The 23962-nt window shown below is 34.4% G+C and overlaps 9 protein-coding genes across 9 annotated transcripts; 5 read left to right on the top strand and 4 right to left on the bottom strand.

Moving 5' to 3' along the window:
* Positions 1-658: 658 nt before the first annotated feature.
* Positions 659-2318, top strand: RO3G_09360 (uncharacterized protein; the record flags this gene model as incomplete). Its single annotated transcript, XM_067663945.1, has 6 exons — positions 659-803; positions 887-1139; positions 1195-1246; positions 1302-1358; positions 1468-1676; positions 1733-2318. 6 exons carry the CDS (start codon positions 659-661, stop codon positions 2316-2318), a joined length of 1302 nt encoding a protein of 433 aa, XP_067520046.1.
* A 209-nt stretch (positions 2319-2527) lies between these two features.
* RO3G_09359 (uncharacterized protein) lies at positions 2528-4813 on the bottom strand (the record flags this gene model as incomplete). Its single annotated transcript, XM_067663944.1, has 5 exons — positions 2528-2791; positions 2849-3171; positions 3231-4504; positions 4573-4731; positions 4782-4813. The coding sequence occupies 5 exons, from the start codon at positions 4811-4813 to the stop codon at positions 2528-2530; spliced, it is 2052 nt and encodes a 683-aa protein (XP_067520045.1).
* Positions 4814-5221: 408 nt separating this feature from the next.
* RO3G_09358 (uncharacterized protein) lies at positions 5222-5633 on the bottom strand (the record flags this gene model as incomplete). The annotated part of the gene is made up of 2 exons (XM_067663943.1): positions 5222-5237; positions 5479-5633. 2 exons carry the CDS (start codon positions 5631-5633, stop codon positions 5222-5224), a joined length of 171 nt encoding a protein of 56 aa, XP_067520044.1.
* A 1537-nt stretch (positions 5634-7170) lies between these two features.
* On the top strand, positions 7171-8490 carry RO3G_09357 (fumarylacetoacetase; the record flags this gene model as incomplete). The annotated part of the gene is made up of 6 exons (XM_067663942.1): positions 7171-7325; positions 7374-7617; positions 7680-7779; positions 7833-8042; positions 8098-8246; positions 8296-8490. The coding sequence occupies 6 exons, from the start codon at positions 7171-7173 to the stop codon at positions 8488-8490; spliced, it is 1053 nt and encodes a 350-aa protein (XP_067520043.1).
* A 133-nt stretch (positions 8491-8623) lies between these two features.
* Positions 8624-12016, top strand: RO3G_09356 (uncharacterized protein; the record flags this gene model as incomplete). Its single annotated transcript, XM_067663941.1, has 10 exons — positions 8624-9724; positions 9782-9824; positions 9878-10020; positions 10077-10368; positions 10478-10972; positions 11082-11101; positions 11250-11312; positions 11365-11607; positions 11738-11794; positions 11843-12016. The coding sequence occupies 10 exons, from the start codon at positions 8624-8626 to the stop codon at positions 12014-12016; spliced, it is 2631 nt and encodes an 876-aa protein (XP_067520042.1).
* Positions 12017-12583: 567 nt separating this feature from the next.
* On the bottom strand, positions 12584-13321 carry RO3G_09355 (uncharacterized protein; the record flags this gene model as incomplete). Its single annotated transcript, XM_067663940.1, has 3 exons — positions 12584-12603; positions 12712-12896; positions 12945-13321. The coding sequence occupies 3 exons, from the start codon at positions 13319-13321 to the stop codon at positions 12584-12586; spliced, it is 582 nt and encodes a 193-aa protein (XP_067520041.1).
* A 1888-nt stretch (positions 13322-15209) lies between these two features.
* Positions 15210-17216, top strand: RO3G_09354 (uncharacterized protein; the record flags this gene model as incomplete). The annotated part of the gene is made up of 7 exons (XM_067663939.1): positions 15210-15219; positions 15307-15373; positions 15437-15479; positions 15527-15589; positions 15638-15718; positions 15865-16329; positions 16377-17216. The coding sequence occupies 7 exons, from the start codon at positions 15210-15212 to the stop codon at positions 17214-17216; spliced, it is 1569 nt and encodes a 522-aa protein (XP_067520040.1).
* A 2121-nt stretch (positions 17217-19337) lies between these two features.
* On the top strand, positions 19338-22179 carry RO3G_09353 (uncharacterized protein; the record flags this gene model as incomplete). Its single annotated transcript, XM_067663938.1, has 8 exons — positions 19338-19520; positions 19572-19767; positions 19876-19964; positions 20011-20272; positions 20318-20679; positions 20735-20975; positions 21040-22052; positions 22105-22179. The coding sequence occupies 8 exons, from the start codon at positions 19338-19340 to the stop codon at positions 22177-22179; spliced, it is 2421 nt and encodes an 806-aa protein (XP_067520039.1).
* Positions 22180-22542: 363 nt separating this feature from the next.
* On the bottom strand, positions 22543-23309 carry RO3G_09352 (uncharacterized protein; the record flags this gene model as incomplete). Its single annotated transcript, XM_067663937.1, has 4 exons — positions 22543-22739; positions 22788-23064; positions 23184-23227; positions 23273-23309. 4 exons carry the CDS (start codon positions 23307-23309, stop codon positions 22543-22545), a joined length of 555 nt encoding a protein of 184 aa, XP_067520038.1.
* Between the last annotated feature and the right edge of the window lie 653 nt (positions 23310-23962).

Below are 23962 nucleotides of genomic sequence, written 5' to 3'. Positions count from 1 at the left end.
ACAAACAACTTTCTATATTTCAAAAATAGAACAAATCTATTGTTTGTTTCACTTTATTTCACTTTTCTTTCTTATATTAAACAATGGACAAAGAAAATCAACGTATGTCTGTATATAGTCAAACAACACCTCCTTTGTCAATCCGTGCAAGCACATCGAGTAAAAGTAGACCGTTTTCTATAAGTACGTCTTCATCAAATGCATCAACCGTCTCGGATCCATACAGCATGTCATTCCTAATTGTTTTGCCAAATATGAAATAGAAGACAAAAACTACAAAAAGACGATAGTTGTGAAACTAAAGATTATATATGACTTTATTAATAAAAATATTGAGGGTATTTATACTTTTTGAATGTCTGGGTCTTTACCGCTATTTCAATTGATCGGTTAAAAGAATGATATGGAATATAAGGAAGGATAGTGGATAATCAATAGCCGCTGTCTACTTGACGAATCAAGGGACAATGAAGTAATTAAACTATTGATCTAATGATAATTATAGAATAGGATTGAACTGCCGTTGTTGTAATCAGGTTCCGATATAGTCTTTTAGAACGCTGGTAGGACAACAGGGCAAGATTGGCTATTGCAGAATTCTCACGTTTATTAATAGAGATCTGGTTAGACTATAATTCTGTAGTATCCAAGTTTATCCATGAATGTTCACTTTATTAGTTGTGTGGATACAACACTAATCGACAATCAGAAATATTACAACCAGGTAGTCGAAGATCTTTTAGTTATTGATAATGTGTGTGATATGTTTGAAGAAGAAGAAGGATATGAGCCCATTTTAAGTGGTAATGTGTTTATCTGCCGCTTAATTCAAACAATAACTCACAGTGTGTTTTATCAAGAAAAGATAAACAAGTCCTTGATGTAGCAAGACATGTTGCATATAAACGGCAAACCGTAAATCAAATAATACAATCTGAAACGAGTTATTTGAATGAATTTTATGATTTTCAAGAGACTTATGCGACCCGAATGCAAGTTTGGTTAGACGCAACAGAAGATAAAGATGTCACTTTAAAGCTTAAATCAACACCTGCAAAAAAGACGCTTAATGCATTATTTCAAAGTCTTCATGAACTATCAGTGATACATACCAAATTTTTAAAAGAAATAACTGACAGGTTAACAATTAAAAACGCAATAAGTAAAATTACATTCATTAAAATATATTTATAGATTTCAAATGTGGGGTCCAACTCAATTGATATCAGATATTTTTAATGATTTTGTATGTTTTACTAATTTATTTACAAATAACTAATATTTCATTTTTATTATTCTAGTACAAGTGCCTCGACACATACGAAATATTTTTTGAACAGCACGCCGAATTCGTTGTGGTATTGAGCATTCTTTATGGATTGCCATCTTTTACAAAATTCCTAGAGGCAAGTTTATTTTATTTTATTTTTTTTTTTCAATATTTTAATGCTCATAATCCTTTCACAGACAAAAATAAATGTCAATAAACAGAGACAGTCTTCATTGAAAATAGCAGATATAGAGCATTATCTTCAAATACCAGTGAATCGTATATCTCATTATTCCAAATTTTTACAACAATTAAAAAACTATAGTGAACATTCAAACCCTGATTATGTTTTTCTTGGACAGATGGCTGAAAAATTTAAAGCATTAGATAACGAATGGTCTGAAAGGTAACATACACTGCATTAGACTGAATCAATTTGCTGATATTTTTATCAAAAAATAGAAAAAAGAGTTGCCAAGCACATTTAATGGTGCTTGAAGCATCAAGAACTATCCAAAATTGTCCAGTGAACGTGACACTAGACAGAAGACTTATACTTCATGCTGAACTCATTAAAGTTGATCTAGATGACCTCACATCTGTATCTGATGTAAGAACCTATTATCTTTTTTCAGATTACCTTATCTACTGTAGAAAGCAAAAAGACAGAAAGGATGGCCTTCGTAAATTAGTTTATAAAGGAAATCTAAATCTTCGTGGCGCGGAGGTTCGAGGAATACGTCCATTAATTGCTTCAAAGATGTGTGAAGTCAAGAAACCCTTGTTTAGGATTGGAAAAAAATCTGCCGACACTGCATCAACATTAAAACCTGAGGTTTTCGGCTTTGAACTGATCATCGCTGACACAAATATAGATACAGTAGCACCCATGTATTTCTCAAATGGTAGTTTACCCCCTCAAATGGCTTTAGGTCCTGTCAGACAGCGCCATATTTTTAGAACTCGAAGTATAGAAGAACAAACACTGTGGCGCACATCATTAGAAAAAGTAATTAATACCATTAGCCAACCCTCTCAAGAATCATAATTATCATTCATTCCCTTTCCTTTTCTTTCCTCTTGTTGCTACTTGTATTTTTTCAAAATTTTGTTATATGCTTCCATTTGTTTTTACATACAAAAAAACCTCAAACCTTATTTCATACTTGTATTTTTTTAATCAATAAATAATCTAAAGCCTTTTTTTTTTCTATAAAGTATAGAAACAAAACATTGATTAAATATAGTAACACTTCTTTATTGTTTCTTTGCAGGCTTTTGCTTTTCACTGCTTGAAGTCATTGTAGGAGGTACAACACCTCTATTTCCTACACTAAGAACAACGTGTGCACTACCAGTTCGCTGCTGTCTTTCAAGCAAAGCGCCTGCTAAATTAAGTGGAGTATCTGTACTGCTCATCATATTCAATCTACGTTCTTCTTCAATCTTTCTCATTCTCTTCTCTGTCTTGGTCTTGCCAGATGTCTTACCATGGAACTGGTGTGACATAAATCTAAAGGCCTATAATATAATCAATTAATATTTGATAAGAAGACAAAAAAAAAAACACGTCTATACCTCAGCTGTCTTTAGGACACGGCCTTTGTTATCTGTGTATTCCAGGTTAACTTCAGGTTTATAGTTTTGCATGGCCAATTCAAACTCTTTCATTCTTTGTGCTTCTTCTCTCTCACGTTCTCTTTCTCTTTCACGCTCAAGTTCTCTCATTCTATCGCGGTCATGATCTCTTCCTCGTCCATGATCTCTACGACGCTCCTTTTCTTTTTGTTCCTCTAATGCACGACGATGCTCTTTCTTTCTTTGCTCGTTCTGCCATCGAATTTGCTCTGCTGCAATTTTATCACGCTTAATTTGTTCTTCAGTAGGCTTTGCAATCATTCCTATATATTAATTTTTCTAATTAGTTATCTTCCTTTTTTTTTACTACACTTTTTTATACCTTTTTGATTAAGTAATGCTAATGTGGCTGCAAGACCACCACTAACCAAAGGCTCTTCAATAATAGGTTCCTCTTTTACATCTTCATATGTCGGTTCTTCCTTGATATCTGGCATGGGTTCATCCGTTTCTTCTTCTTGAACGGTAATTACATCCATATTTTCTGGCTCTTGTTTAATATATGTTTCTTCTTGTTTTATTTCTTCATATACTGGCTCTTCCTTGATTGTTGGAGTTTCAGGTTCTTTTTTAACTTGTTGAGGTTTTGGTTCATTGTTAATGAATGATGGTATATTTATACCAAGTGAACCGACAAATTCAGATGTTTCTGACAAAACAAGTCCGCCACTTTCATCGTCTTCCTCGGTTTTCATTTGATTAGCTTCCTCTTCTTTAATCTGCTTTGCAATTTCTTCTGGTGTCATTTTCTTTATTAACTTGTTTTTTTGCTTATTGGCTACTCTTCTGGCACGCGATAGAGCTTCTTGAAGGTCATCATCATCCACAAAGTTAGCATCTTCTTCATGGTTGCGTACTCTAGCAGGTCTACTTTCAGAAGTTGTATTAGCGGAAGCAGCGGCAGCACTGAAATCCTCATTCTCTTCTTTGGTCTTTCTTCTCATTTTCTTTTTTTTTGATTTAGGCTTCTTGAATGTGGCTTCTATTTCTTCTTGAGTGTAGTAATCTTTTATTTCTTGCATCTTAGTGTATGATAGCGTTTGTTCTTTCAGCTTTTCGGAAACTGTCTTTTGATTTTCGGCTTGGTCTTTATCTTTAGAAGACACTGTACCAGAAGCACCAATGACAAAACCCTCAATGCCTTCCTCTTCTTCGTACTGTGGCAAAATGCTCTGTTTACTTCCATTAAATTGATCGTCATCATAGGGGTTATATCCAGGCTTTTTCTTTTTGGCCTCCAAGTTTTTCTTTACACGCTCCTTGTCTTCAATATTGACATTGGTCAATTCATCAGCATCTTCATCTTGTTCATCTAAAATGCTTCGATCCTTCAAGGTCAAGATAGTTTCTCCAACTTCATCAAATTCAGATAATGAATGTCCTACTTTCAGTCCACTGAGGTGAGAGGCATCGTATTGACCAGATTGGAATGTATTATCCATTTCTTCAATCTCGCGAGCTCGTCGTGCTGCCAAGTCTCTTTCACGAGTTCTACTTTTTTTAACCCAATTAAGTGCACTGTCATCCTCATCATCGCTTGCTTCGCCTAGACCTTTACCTTGAAGTTTTGATAAATTCCTTTTACGATTTTGAGATCTATTATTTATAAATGGATAAATATTTCTCTTTGCATACAATAATCTTTTTTTTTTTCTTCTTTTTACTTTTCAATATTTTTTTTGATTTCTTCTGCTCTCTTGGCTTTTTCTTGTTCTTGTTTCATTTTTTGGTAATTATCATAAGCTTCTTTTTCGGGGTCTACTACTTCGTCATCGGAATCTTGAGCAGCCAATGGAGGAAGCCCCAGCTTTTCACGCAAAGCACTACAAAAAAATTTTAGTATTTAAGAAATCAATTCAAATATCCGTTTTACTTTGTTTCTTCAATTGAAATTGATTCAGCCATTAAAAAAATATGTATAAAATAAAACTGTTTTTTTTTGTGCAGATGGAAATTTTTATTTCTATGTCGCTGCGCAGTCCAAAAAATCGGAGTTTTGTAATCTTCATTGCTTGAGCAATTTTAGTTCATTTAATTCTGAAAAGTTGGATATCTTAGTTCTTTCCGACAACTTAATATACAAGCGATCAATGGATCACTAATTGTGATAATCTCGGAATCAGAAGAACAGAGAGAAAAAAAAAACATCCGTGGATACGCGTCAAAGACGAAAAAAAGTATGTAATACTCAAAAGTTATCTTACGTGGTTCAAATGGGACAAAGTCAAAAACAAACGAAAAAAAAAAAGCTAAAAGATTACTCAAAAAGAAGATGCGAGTTATACATTGAAAAAGTACTTACACTTGGTAAAACTACATAGAAATAGACCTAAAGATATTTTGGTAGGATAAAACGAATACACATTTATCATTGACTATTTTAACAAAGCTTTCATTACTGTTTTTGACGTGAAGAAAGACCTTTGGCGATATAAATGGGGTAAATTAAAACTATCAGCTTCAATAGAAGAGGAAAATATGGCAAAAAGTAACGGTCAGAATAGGGCAACTGGGTTATTGATTGATGCTATCATAACTCCAGACGCCTCAAGTTTAGTTGCCCTGATTACTTTTCTTTTTTAAGGTTTCCAGGCTTCCTCATAGTTACATTTACAACGTCAACAGAAGGCATAGCCCCTAATACAGTGTGCGAAATAGCCTTTGGTAAAGAAGTGACAACAATAGCAGGTTTATCACATCTAGACCAGACTTTTTCGCAGGACATGTTGATATTAAATCCCAATTCATCTAGGAAAACACAATTTCATTCCCTTCTGAGTCCACTCCTCCTTTACCTAGACAGCACCTTCTTTAAGCTGAAATTCACTATTTCTTGCAGCGGGATGATGAGAGACTCTCTTTACTGAAAGGCTGCATTCATTTTCCATGAGCTCTGCCACTCTGAGCTTTTTTATTTCAAGCCTTTCTCTTAGTCAAACCATCTACAGCGTCTTGGATGGTTGCTTTTTGGTTCTCGTCAGAAAAGCAGATTGGATGCTCTTTATTTTGGTCATCCAATCTACTTTTAGGGCGGGTTGGTGCACGGTTTATTTTTTATGAGGCTCATATGTATCAAGGTCTCTTGTATTGTTGTTCCTATTTTCGTGCAGTGTAGTGGTTAATGTTTGCGGCTGTGGGCTTCATATCTTTTTGATTCAAGAAGTAAAAATAGGCCAGCCGACCCCTCTCTGTATAAATTATACTCAATGTCTCTTTCTTTTTTCGCTTTACTTCAGCCATATCAACATCAGGTTCTTCAAATGCTTGCAACTCAACATGTGTATTTTTTTTATTAAAACCCGTTATTTCCTTTAGACGAAATGAGCGAATCTTATCGTAATTGTTTGCTTCATTGCTGTGTTTGTCAAAGACATCCCCTCTCCTATTTTTATGATAAAAAATAATTTCAGTGTCCATTGTCCAGCCAATTTAAAAAAAAGTGGCCAAATTGGCTTTAAGAAGGTGAGCAAATTAGCTTCGAAAAAGTAACCCAATTAATTTTAAAATCTCGACCAGTTTTTTTTGGTAAAGTGGCCAATTGAAACTGGATAGACTGTATCTTCTTTAAAGAGTCAAAACATCAATTTTTTTTCTCAGGATCAGTGTTTTTAAAGACCTCCCAAACTCCTTTTGGCCGATTCTTCAAATCAGAGATAAAAGCTCTTTCAACTTTTTGTAAAAAAAGAAATTTAAGTTTTTGTAAGTCTATTTGTTGAGAGTATATCTTTAATTGTAGATTGTTCATTTAATACTCTAAACAAGCTTACTACTTTAGAGTAGATCCGCATATAGTGTCCTAATTCCTGGTTACACGGATAGTTCCTTACTATACCACGGTCAGCTGACCAGCTCTTTCAATGATATAAACAATCCTATCCTTTATCTTTTCTTTTTTTTTTCCCCCTTTTTGACACACTATGGCCATTGAAACTTTTATTAAAGTATCTAAAGATTCTGATTTTCCAATTCAAAACATACCATTTGGTATTATCTCAACTGCCGAAAAGGTAACCATAAAAAAAGAAAAGGAAAAGAAGACAAAGTAGTTAAAATCAAAGCATAGCAAGAGCCACACGCAGCTACAGCCATTGGAGATTATGCTCTCGATTTATTAGAAATTGCCAAGTCTGGTTTATTAAATGATATTACTGGTTTCGAGAATCCTGTTCAAGTATTTGGTGAGGTAAGAGATGTTAAGAAGAAATAATAGAGAGCATTATGCCAATTCATACTTTTATGAATAGCCATCTTTAAATACGTTCATGTCTTTGGGTCGTCCTGTATGGAAAGAAACACGTTTGAGGATTCAGAACTTATTATCCAAAAATGAATCCAAGTTAAGAGATGATACCGAACTTTTAAAAAAAGCTCTTATCCCTCTTTCTTCTGTAAAAATGCACCTGCCTGCTAAAATTGGGTAAGAATAAGGACAGAAAGCATAAACGATATACTCAATTTATAATAGGGATTATACTGATTTTTATTGTTCTCGCGAACATGCTACAAATGTCGGTATTATGTTTCGAGGAAAAGATAACGCGCTTCAACCCAATTGGCTTCACATACCCGTTGGTTATCACGGTCGTGCGTCTTCAGTTGTTGTTTCTGGAACAGATATTCGTCGACCTGCCGGACAACGCCTTCCAGCCAAGGATGCTAAGGCTCCTGTGTTTGGTCCATCTGTAAGATTAGATATTGAATTAGAAGTGGTAATGTGGCATCACGTACATGTATTATAAAGAAAAAAAGACAACTAAACCGTTTTGAATAGGGATGGTTTGTTGGTACAGGAAATAAACTTGGAGAAAGAATAGATATCAAGGATGCGAAGGATCATATTTTTGGACTTGTTTTAGTTAATGATTGGAGTGGTAAACATAAACTATTTACATTTAGAGATTTCATTTATCTAACAGTCCTGTAGCCCGTGATATTCAAGCTTGGGAGTATGTCCCTCTTGGTCCATTTTTAGGTAAAAGCTTCGGTACAACCATTTCACCTTGGATTGTTACATTGGATGCACTTGAGCCTTTTCTTGTCCAAGGTCCTTCTCAAGCGTCGCCCGAACCTTTACCCTACCTTAAAGAAGAAGAGCCTTCTGCTTATGATGTCAATCTTCAAGTTCAAATTAAACGCAAGTATCTATCTCTTTCTGTGTATTTGTATTTAAACCGTTTGTTTTTCATTAGCTGCCGGAGCGTCTAAATTTGAGACTGTGGCTGTGTCTAATCTTAAACATATGTATTGGTCCATCACACAACAATTGGCTCATCACACAGTAAACGGTTGTAACATGCGATCTGGTGACATGGGAGCCACAGGCACTATCTCTGGCCCAGTAAGTTTCTTAAAAGAGCTTTTTGGAATCATATTAAATTATTATTTAGGAAAAGGGTTCTTTTGGTTCACTTTTAGAAATAACATGGAGTGGAAGAGATAAAATTCAATTTGAAAATGGTATTGAACGCGTCTTTTTAGAGGATGGAGATGAAGTAAAGATTACGGGTCAATGTGAAAATAGCCAGTATCATATCGGATTTGGTGAATGTAGTGGGAAGGTTTTGCCTTGTTTATATAAATAGTTACAATAAATTTTTTTTTTTCACACACGCATGTATGCATACACAGGGCATAATTAATTTATCCAAAGAATTTGTCATTTAGTATAAAAATTCTGTCCCTTCTTTTTCGTTGTATTTTTTTTTTAAAAAAAATATGTCTTTTGAAGCTGTTAGAGACCGTTCTTATGGACTTGAGCTAGAATCTGAAATCGAAGCAAGAGGAGAATCTGGTGAACAACTGCCTCAGGGCGTTCGCTATGTAGCCGATACGCGACGTCAAAGCATCAATCCTGAACACTTTAGTGAACTCAACCTAGAAAACACCACTTTCGGCCACAGAAAGAGAGGTTATTTACCTATTGAAAACTATGGTATTATTGGCAACATGCGAACCGTGGCTCTCGTCGGTACTGATTCCTCCATCGATTTTTTCTGTTATCCCAAGTTCGACTCTCCTTCTATCTTTTGTCGTGTGCTCGATAACGACAAGGGTGGTCATTTCTCCGTCAATCCACGCACAACTTATAGCAGTAGCAAACAAATGTATTTACCCAATAGCAACATTCTCACCACACGTTTCCTTTCTGATGAAGGTGTGGCCAAAATCACAGACTATATGCACGTGCCCCTTCAAGGACAAAATAAGTCCACCAAACCTCTCTTGCCTTGGATCATACGTAAGGTCTCTGTCATTCGTGGCTCAGTCAAGTTTAGGATGGAGTGTTACCCTGCATTTAATTATGGTCTAGATGAGCATACAACCCAGGTTATCAAAGAAAGCGTATCTAAGGAACACGAAGAAGTTGTTGGATATGAAGCCAAGGTATACGGTGATCGAGACCTTCATTATTATACAGCTCCCAATCGTGTCGTGTTCACTAGTAATACGTTCACGATGGATCTTCGTCATTTGGTAAGATGTGGTGAATTTGAATGTCCTCGATTAAACCTTGTGGTGGATGAAAAGAGTGAACATAAGGGACCAGGTGTTTGGGTCGAATTTGATCTTCAAGAGACTCAGGAAATTGAATTTATCTTTCGCGAGGTGCCCAATGTGCCTTCTGCGGATTCACCTATTGATAGAAAACTAAGGGCCGCAGTGGATCCTCCGTTGACACTCAGCCTTTTAGATGCACTTTTTAGACAAACGAGTGGGTTTTGGTTGAATTGGGTAGCAGAAAGCACTTATAAAGGACGTTGGAGGGAAAATGTGCTGAGAAGCGCTTTAGCATTGAAATTACTAACTTATGAACCAGTAAATAACACTCTTCTTATCATCATTATGTCATTCATTTTTTTTTATTTCTTTTAGACTGGGGCTGTTGTTGCTTCTCCTACATTTGGTCTTCCAGAAGGTATAGTGATAACTATACTAACTGTATAATTGCTAATGGTATAACTTATCTAGCTATTGGTGGACCTCGTAATTGGGATTATCGTTATGCATGGGTTCGTGATTCTTCATTTACCATTTATGCATTTCTCAGACTAGGTTTCACAAAAGAAGCAGGGCAGTTTATGAAGTATATTGAGGAACGCTGTAATGACTTGGTAAAAAAAAGTAGAGTGTGTGTGTGTTTATAAACAATGACTAAGATTATGATTAGAACGAAGATGGTTCATTAAATATTATGTATAGTATAGATGGCGTGAAAAGACTTGATGAGATAGAGTTTACTCATTTAGATGGATACTGCGGATCGAAACCAGTAAGGGTTGGTAATGGTGCCTATGACCACTTGCAGCTTGATATCTATGGAGAGCTTATGGATGGTATTTATCTTTACAATAAGCATGGATCACCTATTTCTTATGATATGTGGTGCTCTGTTCGAAAACTAACAAACTATGTATGTGCCAATTGGTATCAACCAGACATGTCAATTTGGGAAGTAAGAGGTAGAAAGCAGCATTTTACTTATTCGCTTGTTATGTGTTGGGTTGCTATTGACAGAGGTATAAAAAATAATATTACAATGGTATCTTCTTTAACGTTTTCCATTTTTAGCACTTCGCTTGGCAGAGAAAAGAGTATTTCCTTGTCCAGACAGAAACAAATGGATGGAAACAAGAGACGAAATATATGAATTGGTTCAATCACGCTGCTTTAACAAAGAGCTTCAAATGTTTACAATGAGTATTGAATCTCCTGACGCTTTGGATGCTAGTACCTTAATCATGCCTCTCGTCTTTTTCTCTTCTCCTTCTGATCCTCGTTTACTCAACACAATCAAGCGTGTCCTTCTGCCTCCTGAAAAGGGTGGGCTTGTGGCAAATGATTTGGTGTTTAGGTACAATTTCTTGACAACTGATGATGGTGTAGGTGGTTTAGAAGGTGCCTTTTCAATGTGTACATTTTGGTTAGTGGAAGCATTGACAAGGGCAGGTAAATACGATAAGCGGTTATTGACAAGGGCTGTTGTCATGTTTGAAAAAATGCTTGGATACGGCAATCATCTCGGGCTGTTTTCAGAAGAGATTGCACGATCCGGTGAGTTACTGGGTAATTTCCCTCAAGCTTTTACACATTTATCCTTTATCAGTGGTAATGTACATACAATAACGAAATGCATAGAATGCACATACTAAAAAAATACCCTTTTTTTTTTTAGCTGCTTACAATTTAGATAGAGTATTATCACATTCACATAAAGAGGATGGCATTTGATAATAAAGTGATGTTTTTAATTATGGCCAACAATATACTTAATTTCATTTCTTAAAAATAACCATACATTTAAATTTTTTTTCTTTTTTCTTCTACTTTTATAAAAATGAAGAGTGTTCGAATTCATTACAGAGAAAAGTTTGACGAACAATATACGTTTGAACTTCAAGATAATGTAAATTATACACTAGATGTAACAATGCACATATTTTAATCTTCTTTAATAGCTTACTACCCACGATTTTCATGCCATCATTCAACTTTTTAACCAGGTCGCTCAACGATATCCACTTCCAGCATCCAAAGCCTATTATATTACCGTGTTGCTTATTTTATGGATGGCAGCTTCCATGGTTTTTTATTTTGTTTGGATCAAGTTACATATTTCTTACATTTTATTTGGTTTACCTGCTTTTATGTTACTAACTTTATTTTCACTTGCTTGGTTTAACAAGAAGCGTATACTCAAGGTAAAATGATATTAGGATACTTTTACTTAAAGCTAATCAGAATCGTCAGTTTGAAGACAAAATACTTGAAGCATGTACACGATTGAATGCTACAGAAAATATTCGAGGCATCAACTTTAGGTTTACAAAGAATGGATCAGATATAACAAGGCCCTTTCAATCATTCTATCCTTACGTCACAAACTATGTAAAATACTTTATTCTTAAAAATATAACTTGTTAATGACGAGTGTAGGCTATTGATATTGAACTTGATGACCGATTTAATGCCTTGAAAAGCCGCCAACTCAATCAACCCGTCATTAGATCCGTGTTCTTTCCATATGAGCAAGAAGTAGTTAGCATGTTTCAAGATCCACCTCCACCTTGGTCTGCACCCTTCAGTGAAAAATCTGTTTATCTTGTTTAAGAAAAGTTATTATTATTTTATTATTACTATTATTACTATTGTACATGATTACTTTCTATTGTTGTTTTTTCTTTTGAGCATAACAAAAATGTATATTTTCAAATGTTTTATGCTCATCTGCTTCTCTCCAACATTGCTTTAGTTTTTCACTGTATTCTTTTTCAGTGATACCCTGCAGTTGACATAGTAAAGGAGCAAGAGCTAGATAGTAAGCTTTCCAGGATTGTATTGTTAATTGACCAAGCTATCTCGTCATAATAAGTGAGCAACTAAATATAAAGCAGTATTTACATATTACCTGCCCTGCCCACTTCCCGCCTGGACAAGATACAAACATGGAGGATATATTTTCAAATTGATTTGTGTCTTTTAATTTTTCTTGTAAACATTTGCCGAGTGATGGATCCTGCTGATGATGTTCCATAAGTTGAATCATTTGATGATTAAATTCCTTTGTAATTGGCCCTGATCTATGTATTTCACTATCTGGTTCAACCCACTCAATCCAACCATCTGGCTTCAGTATTCGAGTAATTTCTTTCAATATACTGGACCATCGATCTGCATCTATTGCTTGATGCATAAAACTGTATAAAATATAAGAAAGTTGTAAAGAAAGACAAACTAATATAAATACCGCATAAAGATATAGTCAAATGTATTGTCATCAAAGGGCAACTTATCCAAGACATTACATTGATAAAAGGCACAATTGGATGGCTTAATCTCTCGAGGAAATAGTGGTGTCATATCAATACCAATCACTGTTGATTTAGGATATTCTCCTGCTATCTCCATCGACCACGTACCAGGACCACAGCCTACATCTAATACCTTACTTCCTTTTCGAAGTAGGTCATGTACTGGAGCCAAATAGTTTCTAGAGAAAAATGTTAATAAGCAATACTAATAATAAAAGGCAATGTACCCTTGAATAGCAAAACGTATCATAAAATGTTGCAGGTGCAGCCGATCGACTTCTTCTTCATCACACGGTAATAGATAGTTACTTCCATTCACTTTATGATACTTTCTATTTTGAATTGTTGAATAGTAATCATCGTCCCATTCTTGTGTGATATAATGCTCAGGTTGAACAATAACAGTGGGACAAGATGCATTGGTGTTATGCATCGTAGGTATATCATTGCTGCTCTTGAATAGTTTCTTTTTTATTCTTCCTTTTGAAACGTCAACAATAGCTGGTGAAGATTGTTTTCTGGGCTTTATATGATCATGGTCAACAATACAAGGTAAACTGTATTGTCTCTTAAATGGATCTTCTGTGTTGTGTAATTGACGCATGTTGTCTAAACAAGGATCATTGTTCATCCTATTTTGACTGGATTCACACGGATCTAAACGCGATGCTTGATTTCCCATAAAATTTGTTAAAGAAAAGAAAGAAAACGAAAATAAAAAAAGAAAAACGTTTTCATTAACAAGAAATATGCAACACACGAATAGTGAAGCTACAAGTAAATTAAAGTGGATGAAAAGAGAAATCAAAAACGATTTAAAATTAGAATTCCGTCCCGAGAAAAGCAAAAACAAGCAAAAGGTTTTTTTATTTCATCCTTCTTTCTGCAAATTGACATGTTTTTTTCATTTTTATAAATTATTAATAACAGCAGTAGAGAGAGATCAGAAAGGTGCTTTACACCAGGGCGCGTTATAATCAAAAGACGAAAGATCATCCGAATACCCGATTTCATCATCTGAAAATATATTTGTTGCAGTTGCCTTAGCAATCTGCTAACAGATTATTTTCCTACTGATTGGTAAAGAAAACTTTAGTCACCTTGTCTTCTTTGTCTTTTATACTCAATGAAAAAAAAAATTAATTCATAAAGGCGTCACGCATGGACTGCTCAGTCCCATTCTCCGTCTAAAAAACACATTCAAGCCGAGCAGAGGGCTCTTTGACAGAAGGAGGCTACAGTCTTTGCATTTCATGAAGAATAAAAAGAATTGAATACACTTTTAGACACTGATTGAGGATGAAGGGAGATTATTGTGTCGCTTTTAAGTTACATTAATTGTTCATATCAAATAGGATAGGTCCAAGGAATCATATCAGTCGCTAGTGGGCTGTATGGTATCCATGGTAATCATAGACAACCAATGATATGTAAGTCATCCAACTAAAGTAGAAGTTGCTATTTAAATTAAATGCTGTCAATATATTATCAACACGTTATTTGCTATTCTTGGTGTGCAAGTGAGCATGCATTATAAAGAAATACTATTTTATGCCAAGTGAAGATACTTTTCCACAATAAATAGTTTGACTACTTTCTTTGGTATAAAATGAACCTAGATGATACTACTACTTCTCTCTGTATCTTCCTTGACAGTTTTTACACCCAAATTTCAGCGCATGCCAACTGCTCAGCTTGCACGAGCATGGTAGTTTTTTTTTTTTGTTTAGAGGAGCATGGTAGTTTTTGTATTATTTAATAACGGAGTTTATATTTTATAACAATAGGGACGAAATCGGTGTTTAATCCCACTTCCAGAGCAACTTCATGGTTGATACAGTTGTGTGCGATCGTGATGTTTGTGGATGTTGTCAAGCATAGAATGAGTCAATTTTACAAAGCATAAAAGAAGAAAACTCTTTCAATTTACAGCAAAACAAAATACACACGCTTTTAATACAAGGATAAATTGTTGCTATGATACAAAAATTACAATAGGATTCATTTTGGTTTCTATTTAAATTGCATAATTAACATCGTTGTTGCTTATTTGCTTTTATTTTCATGTGTTTGTTTTTATAAAAAGAAGAAAAATATCTTCCAGTTAACTTTAGATAACGAAAGAATATACTAACCTTTTTAGTATGTTTAACCTTACAGCACAGAAAATGACGAGCGAATCTTTATTTTTTTTCCAGAACAAGAATCTCGTAGAATTCAGCAGGAAAACCCCCTTATTTTATATTCATTCTCAGCACATCTCGTGTGTATCAGTTATGTCTTTTATAAAAGCAAGTATAAGACGGCCTCAAGACACTTCAATGTGAAAATCATTGAAAGAATAATTACTAGAAATGAGCATAAAAAAGAGACTGGATGCTTTATCACTTTATGACCTCACACTTCTTTCAATACCAAAATCAGTCATGAAACCCTTTTAAAAGTCCGTGAGTAATTCCATAACATCGTCTCTTTCTTTTTTAATTAACATTATGAACGATGGTTTGTTTTCAAAACATGCAGCATTAAATGCGGGTAGCAAGTGACATAATAACTGATAATGAAATAAAAGCCTAATATATGTTATAGGTGCCATACCAGTTTCAGCTGAAGAATTATCACAAAGATATACTAATCTCTTTCAGCAATATTCTCGGTAAAAAAAAAAAAAAGAAAAAAAAGAATGAAGCCTTCAAGACAATTCATACTCATTTGATAGATTAAAAGCACAACATGCAGCATTAAAGAAAGCAGTTATAAAAGTAAGAGTGTTTTATCGTAAAGCGGTTTCTTTAACAAATATTTTCAGGAGCAAGCTTCTAATGTAGCCTTACAAGGCAATGTAAAAGAGAAAGAGAAAGAATTGCGCAAGGTAAAGAATATGGAATCAAATAAAAAAAAAAAATTAAACTATGTATAGCTTCAAGAACAGTTGGATTTATTATCTTTTCACAATGAAAGGTTAACAAAGCGTATTCTAGCTGTACAAGAAAGTGACAAGGTAAAGTAATATGTTCAAAGCAAGACAATGACTAAAAAAAAGAAAAGAAAGCAAGCCATTTTTCTATCTTGGGTGGCTCTACTAAAAGAGAGCTAGAGAAAAACACAAAGGCGTTGGACGCAACTAATGCAGATTTAGAACAAAAGATTCAGGAAAACGAACGACTTCATGAAGAACTGACAGAGAGACAATTTGAGTTTACAAATAACATCAATCGTTTACTAAAGCAGATTCAAGATTTAGAAGAACGAATAAAGGAATTAGAGACAGAAGATACAGAACAGATAAATAACAGTACTCTTCTGGAGTCAGGTACTCCCGAATTTCCTAATGATGATAGTAAAGAGAAGGAGGAGGAGGAGGAACAATTGTTAAGGCAGAAGATAGATGAGCTTAAAGCTGATTTGGATGAAAAGACACGACTATTAAGAGAACAAGAGGAAAAGGCCAAGGAAGATGATAAACACCTTTTGTCGGAAATTCACAGTTTGCGCACCATTTTATTAGTAAAATTGGGCAATGTGAAAAACACAGATGTTGATGGAAATGATGCGTTAATGAATTTAGAAAAGGAAGCTGAAAATTACATTCAATCCATTCGTGATACAAAGGTAGTTTAATGCAAGAAAAGGATACTTTCTGAAATTAATGGTTTTAGGATGTGCAGGAGGCACTACCACATGAAATAGCAGAGAAATTGATGATATCACATGACACTTGGATAAAGGAATTAGAAAAGTTGACGGTTGAATTGGAGAATAAGAAGAGAGAGTTAAATGAAGAATTGGCAAAACAAGGAGAGATGGATGAGTATGAAGATGAAATTAAACGACTAAATGAAGAGCATCAAGAACGGGTCAAGCAACTAAATGAAGAACATGAGAAAAGCATGATGCAACTAAGCGCAGAACACGAAGTACAACTCAATGAACATTTAGCAGCAAAGGAAGAGATTGCCAAAAGAGTAGGACAGTTGGAAGAAATAAATGAAAAACTTGAAAAGGAAAATAAGAGACTTCGACAAGAGATTGAACAAATGCATACCAATAGACAGCCTACGATAGACAATGAAACTCAAACAGAGATTGACAATAAAGAAGAGGATGAAGAAGTGTTTATATACCCAAAGAAAGACGAAGAAGAGAATGAAGTCTTTGTATATACCGGTATGGATGCACTACCCACAAAAGAAGAAAAGAAGAAGGAGGAAGAAGATGCGATTTCGATGTTGATGACATCCTATGACCAACAAATCAATGAATTAACTAAAAAGTTACAAGATTCAGATAGTAATGCTGCTCGACTTGGAAAACTGTACGAGACGACGAATGATAAATTACTATCTGAAGAAAAAGAAAAACAAACGATGATGTTGGAGATTGAAAAGTTGAATGAACAAGTAAGACATGCTCAGGATCTATTGACGACAACCAAAACAAATTATCAAAAGCAAGTGGATGATATGACTGAAATGATTACTATGCTTCAATCTAGTTAATAATAAACGGGTCCTTTTGACAGTCTGTAAACACTCTTTGGCCTATAATTGGGCTTATGCGTTCAAGAACCGACTGAATAAATAAGTTCAAAAGAAAAAAAAAAAACAGAATCATGAGAGAAGAAAGAGTTAGGAAAGATAAAATGTTCTTACCCTGTGCTTGGTAGTAGTCAATGACAGGTAACGAGACCCTTTTGTATATCAATGTTTCGTAATAATAAAAAAGAGAGACACATGCTGATCCATCATTCTGAAACAATCCGTTTCATACCACAAGACTTTTTTTTTTTTTTTTTTTTTTTTTTTTTTTTTTTTTTTTTTAAAAAAAAAGAAAGAAAAGAATGAGTGGCTGTGTATTGACTGAGACATAAGCCATCCTTGGGCTGATGTATCAAAATGACTAGGTTTTTTATGTGTTGTTGAATAAAAGGATGGTTCATAGAAAAGAAAGCAGACTAGGAAAATTAAAGCAATTCTACAAATATTCAAATCGTGCTTCTAGATCAGGTATTATGACTTGCTTTCAATGCATTTAAATCAAAACTGCATACTAGGTGAATACCTGTCAGATATGATATTACTGTACTTATGAACATTAGAAAATGATTAGCACCAGGTTTCCTTTGTAGTTGTCTTCATCTGAAAGAGAAATGCACTGCTGTATTTAGTATCAAAAGAATAAAATAGAAACAGACAAAGGTAGATATCAAAATACATTGGTTGCTTTTTTTTTTTTATCCAATCTTTTTCACATATTTTTTTTATTTAAAAACTAAACTTCTTATTCAGTACTCACATGTGATAGTTCCCTTACTGACGGAATGAGTCCGTTGATGAGCCGAAATAGACGTTTGTGAATGATTGAATGGTGTAACAGATTCTTTTGACTGAATGTGTTTACTTGACGTCATTTTTTAATCGTAAGCAACTAATAAACACTAAAAAACAGTTTTCATGACGTGTATACGCTAAAAATGAGGCGAGAAAAAGAAAAAGAAAAAGGGGAGAAGAGCGATTCGGAAGGATTGTCAGTGACATGCAAGAAAAGTGATACAAAATGTGCTTTTTTTTTTCTCTTGCTTTCTCGATTGAAACACTATTTTTTTTTTTGTTAGCACACTTTTTTTTTTTTTGACAAGCCATCATTATTAATTTTTATTAAAAATAATTATTATTACTATTGACACAATGAAATAGAGATGAACACAAACGTTTCATGATCATAATGGCCTAAACGTAAAGCTTAAATGGTAACACTTTAAAAGGATATATTGAATATACAACAACCATGCTGGTAATACATACATAATGATGATAGTAAAGAGTGAAACTTTTGCTTCCGAGGGATATCATTTGTGCTACCTCATCTCTCCCTTTCATTTCATAAACCACACACTCTACTGTAAATAAACAAAATAATTATTACGAATAATAAACATTTTCTTTTCTTTTCTTTTTCTTTCTTTCTTTCTTCTTTTATACAAAATGGAAGGAAATAATAGGGTATGTACATAAACTAATGTAGAACAATAGCTAAAGCAAACTATTTTAGATCTTTAGTGATATTATAAAAGATACACCATTTCAATATACATGTCATACACATAAAGAGAGATCTATTCCAATCTTAAAAGACGTCAATATCTCTGATCACTGCAAAGAAATTGGAAAACAAATTTTAAATAACACAAAGCGTCCACTGGTAAAGGAAAAAAAAAAAAAAAAAAGGAAAAAAAAAATAATCTTTTTTTTTTCGTAGAGTCAACATATTGATGTTCTTATATTCAGCAAAGATAGAAATGATTGTACGTTGATTGATATGAAATATATATTAAAGAGATTAATTACTTTTAGTAGTTGAGCAAACCAAAGTAGAACATTTTAAACGATTCTTTGGTCAAAAATACATAAAAGAAAATAACAAACCAGGCAACAATAATAACACGACTCATTTACCTATTAAACAAAAGGTATTTGAATCATTTACTTTTTAGATTAAGCTTACATATTACTTATTAGCAAATAAGTCATAATAACGATGCATCATCCAATACAATTCTAGAATTTATTAAAACTGAAGAATCCTATGTGAATTCACTTCAAGAATTAGTGACTAAAATAATGAAACCATTAAGAGATTCTATCCATCAACACAAGGCACCCATTCTGGATAAATACTCTTTCAATCGTATCTTTCTTAATATCGAAGATATTCTATATCTCAATAGAGACTTTTTGGATTCACTTCATTGCTATCAATCCGGACAATCGACTGAATCATTTGGACAAATCTGTGCTAGACACGTAAAAATAATAATAATAATACAAAGGCTTAATAATTCATGATGTGAATAGATTGATACATTTGATCCTTATAAAACTTACTTTCTTAGCAAAGAAGATTCTTTAAAGGCTCATCAACAAAAAACAAAGAGTAATCGCGCTTATTCTAATTTTATTATAAATACTAAATTGGAAGAAAATCGTCGCATTAATGATTTGCTAATTTTGCCTATTCAACGTATGCCAAGATACAACTTACTCTTTGCTGGTAAACATTGCATATATAATAGAGTATAATTGAACTTATATGCAAAGAGCATAGATATTTTAAATACGTTGGACCCAGAAGACCAAGATGCTTTTTATCTAAAATTAGCATCAGAAAAAGCTAGAAATATTAACCAAATGCAATATGGTTCAGATTCTCCTTTACTGCCTTTATATACGCTTATTAAAAGTGCACCTGTAAGTATAATGATTATCAACTGCATCTATACTTAACGGTGGATAGGCTACGTTTGTTGGCAAACGTCAATTATTAGGTCATTTTGATGCCACAGAGCTATTGATTTCTTCAGGAAAAGTAACGAGACCAGTGACAATTTTGGTATTTTCTGATAAAATTGTGGTTGTGAAACGTAAAAGTTATTCAATTCAAGGATCACTTTATTGTGAAAATATTGAAGAAAAGGCAAAGAAGAATTCGGATCAACCGTTTGAATTCAAAGGATGGGCAGACATTGGCTGTGTTGAACTTTTTCATGGATTAAGAGGTAAACTTCAAAGCCATATGTTCCGACTGTACTCATACTCTATAGATCGTCCCGAAACATTTTTCCTAAGAACAAATTTACCAGACCAAGATCCTAATGCGCCTGAGAATGATGCAGATAATTATTTCAGAAAGAGTGATAGACTTTATTCACTTTCACCTCATAAAGAGAATCAATTGCCTCTAGAAAATTTAATTAAAAAGAAGCAAGCATTGATTGAATTATGTCAAAAACAACTGGCTTCAGCCAATTTAACAGGTGGAAAAATAATAATAAAAGCAAATGATTTTTGTTGGGCTAATATAATCAGTATAGAAAATGTTGAATTGTATCACGAGGTTACTTTTAATATCCCTGCTTATGCTCGTATTTATGATGAAAACAGTTATAAACAAGCATTGTACAAGGTAACACAGCACACACATATACATATACACACACAGCCTCACACAGAATGCATAGAATAATATTTTGATTGTTTATGTTGAGAATGAAAAGGTGGACTTGAATTCGCTTTTAACGAACGATGTTTGGATCGTGATTCTTGTCAAAAGACAAAATTCGGGTTATCGACAAAAGATTTATTCAAGAATAAGTCTGACACCTATTCGTGATCACCGTGAGACGGAAACTGAATTCATCATTAATGATGACATTCGTTCTGACGGTTCACTTGATTTTATAAAGACTTTATGGAACAACTGTAAGTTACTTGTCCATTCTTCCTGTTCCCCCCCTTTTTTTTATTTTACTTATACCACAGATAGGTTTCTTTTATGAAAGAAAATTACGTGCTACTGAAGCATATTCTTGTATTCATGACGGCTTATTACGTGAAAGAGCAAGAACTCGCTCAAGATCAAGATCATTGACTCGAGTAGCAAGTAATATGAGTGTGGGTCGATTGTTTGGCGCTAGATCTCGTTCTACTTCTCCCTCTAGAAGTTCCATATCAACATTTGAACGCCAGCAGCAAGACTTGGTGATTGATCAATCTGTTCCCGATCCTATCCTTAAAGTGGCTGCAGTCAATGATTTATTCCGTAATCACCAATACAGCACTCCACCTGCCACACCTGTCAGTCCCAGTGATTATGCCGCAGCTCTTGATGGCAGTTGTGCTACGAGAGCATCTTATCACAGAAAATTGAGCCATTCGGACTTATATAATGATGCTGAGTCTCCATTTGCTCATAATGGTAGTATCAAACATAGCTCGTACCAAGCAGAAGAATACTATCATAGGCCTTTATCATATCATGCACACAGCAATAGTTTTGATGCTATATTATCTCAAACATCCTCGTCATCCCCAGAGCCTATATCAAGACCTTCTACAGGCACAAGTCATTTTAGTAGTCATAGTTCCAGTAGTTACTTCAATCCAACAGCAAATAGCGATCCTATCAGTGCCTATTTATCATCCAATACAGACATGTATAATTCAATTAGTAGTAATAACAGTAGTGTACTTAGCTACGTAGAAGACAAAATAAATGAATCTATGCGTCGTAGAGAACAAGATGTGTACGATGACCATACAGGATATCCGGAAAGAGGAAATTCTTATGGCAGAAGGGGAGAGATTCCTTCTTCATTTTATCCACAACAGCAACAGCAACAACAAACTCATGAAAGTCCAGTGGGCATAGACAAGATTTATCAACTAAAGAATGAGTTGAACCATGTCTTGGATGACATGATACTTCAGCAACAAAGGAGGCATAATCAGACTAATTGTCATAACAATGCATTTGAAAGCGTACGTGGATTAAGATCTGTAAGTTTTTTGTTATGATTCTTTCCTAATTTTTATTAATTCGTTTGAATAGCACATTGTATCCAAGATTGATGAAATAATCAACAATACGGAACATCAAAATCAACAATACTTGTCATTCCGTTAAAAAAAGCTATACCCATAAAAAAAGTCACTCATTTTGTAATTTATTATCATCTTGTACATACAATCCCTTCTATAAGCTTTTCCTTATGCTTTTTCTTTCTTTGCATTCCTCATTCTATGCTGTATGGTATTTATTATGAAATAAAAAAATCTCAAATTTGTTGATATTTCATAATCACTATAAAAGAATTAAGCTTTTGCCTAAATTTCATAGACATGATTCAATACTATAGGAAATGTCCCAAAGAGAGTTGAGATGTAACCATACGTTTGCAGCCCAATATTGTGGGTTCGATATGTTTTAATACAAATCAGTTATAAGATTTCTCTTTTCGAAAATCCTTTACACAAGAAATTTTTGATTTTATCTCGCAAAAGTATCCGAAGTTGACACATGTTCTAAGTCAGAATAGGGCCGAGGAATATGATTGTGGTCATTCTTTCGTTTAAACTCAACAATACTTGGATCAGAGATGCGACAGGTCACCATAATCGTGGCGTTACAGCCGATTTTCTTAGATTTTTTTTGTATTAGTCGACCGTTGTCATCGTTCGCTTTGGCTTTAGATACATAGGTGTCTGGTCCACGATGACACACATATTTTTTACTCCTCAAAATCGTCTTATGAAGACCCAAGGAAGAACTCTCGGTTTCCTTCACTCTGAACCCTTCGTTTATCCAGCGAACACAAGTAAAATCCTCCAGTTTTTTAAGCTCCTCTTCCTTAAAGGAACTTATTATCAAGATATACAGCCCGGCTTTAGCTACTGGTTCCTTTCCAACATCATGACAAGGCTTACGTGTACGATTACTGCCAAAGAAAGGGTATCTCTCTACTCTAAAAAACTGGCGGCCAATCTCCTTGATCAACTGTGGTGCAAAGATCTACATACGCATTATTAACCAACGGATGAGATCCGTTATGGTCACAATTATCAATCGTTATCAAATTGGCTTTCTTGGCGATCGCTTTATAGCAGAAAATGGTATGATTCTCAACATACTTGTGGATCAAATTCATGTTCAAAAACGATCTGAGATTGGCCTCCTATTAGGTCAAGAAAAGACCTACGATCGTGTCCACCCTATATACGTGCGGCAAACAATATTGGCCTTTGGTTTTCTTCCATCTTTAGTTCATTCTCTTGAGAATATTTTCTTTGAAAGTGCGGTGAGAATCAATATTAATGGGCATTTTACCAGCAGAATTGATCAGCGTCGTGGTCTTCGACAAGGCGATCCATTATCGCCTCTTCTTTTCAACATTGCGCTGGAAATATTTCTTCGACATATTCTTCAAAATTCTTCCTTTCGAAGTTTCCAATTCTAATTTGTGAGCAACTCGGCCATGAGAACACCCAACATCGTGCCTCCCCCTTAAAGGTGCTTGCCTATGGGGATGATGTGTGTGTCCTGTTGTATTTTCCGGATGATTAGTGTTGCCTACGCCACCATTTTGACCGCTATGGGTCTATATCCAATGCTAAGGTTAATGCTCACAAGACTGAAGCATTTTCTTTGAATGGACGCTTCTACCCAGAGTGGATCGCTTTTCTAGCAGCACAAGGTATTTCCAAATCTCACAATCATTCGTCACCTAGTCCACTTCGATACCTTGGCTTTCCCCTGATTCAGTCTTTTCATCAATGTCGTTATCTAGAACAGCAGTTGTTACAGACAGTGAAATCTCAATGTAATATGTACTCTCAACATAGACTTTTTATCAAAAGACGTATTACCATAGTGAATGCATTCATACTTTCTAAATTGTGGTATGTTCTGC

Source organism: Rhizopus delemar, genomic scaffold, assembly GCF_000149305.1.
Source record: "Rhizopus delemar RA 99-880 supercont3.7 genomic scaffold, whole genome shotgun sequence".
In the NCBI taxonomy this organism is placed as follows: Eukaryota; Fungi; Mucoromycota; class Mucoromycetes; order Mucorales; family Rhizopodaceae; genus Rhizopus; species Rhizopus delemar.
The sequence above is the reverse complement of the archived record's forward strand: the minus strand, read 5'-3'. Positions and strand labels throughout refer to the sequence as shown.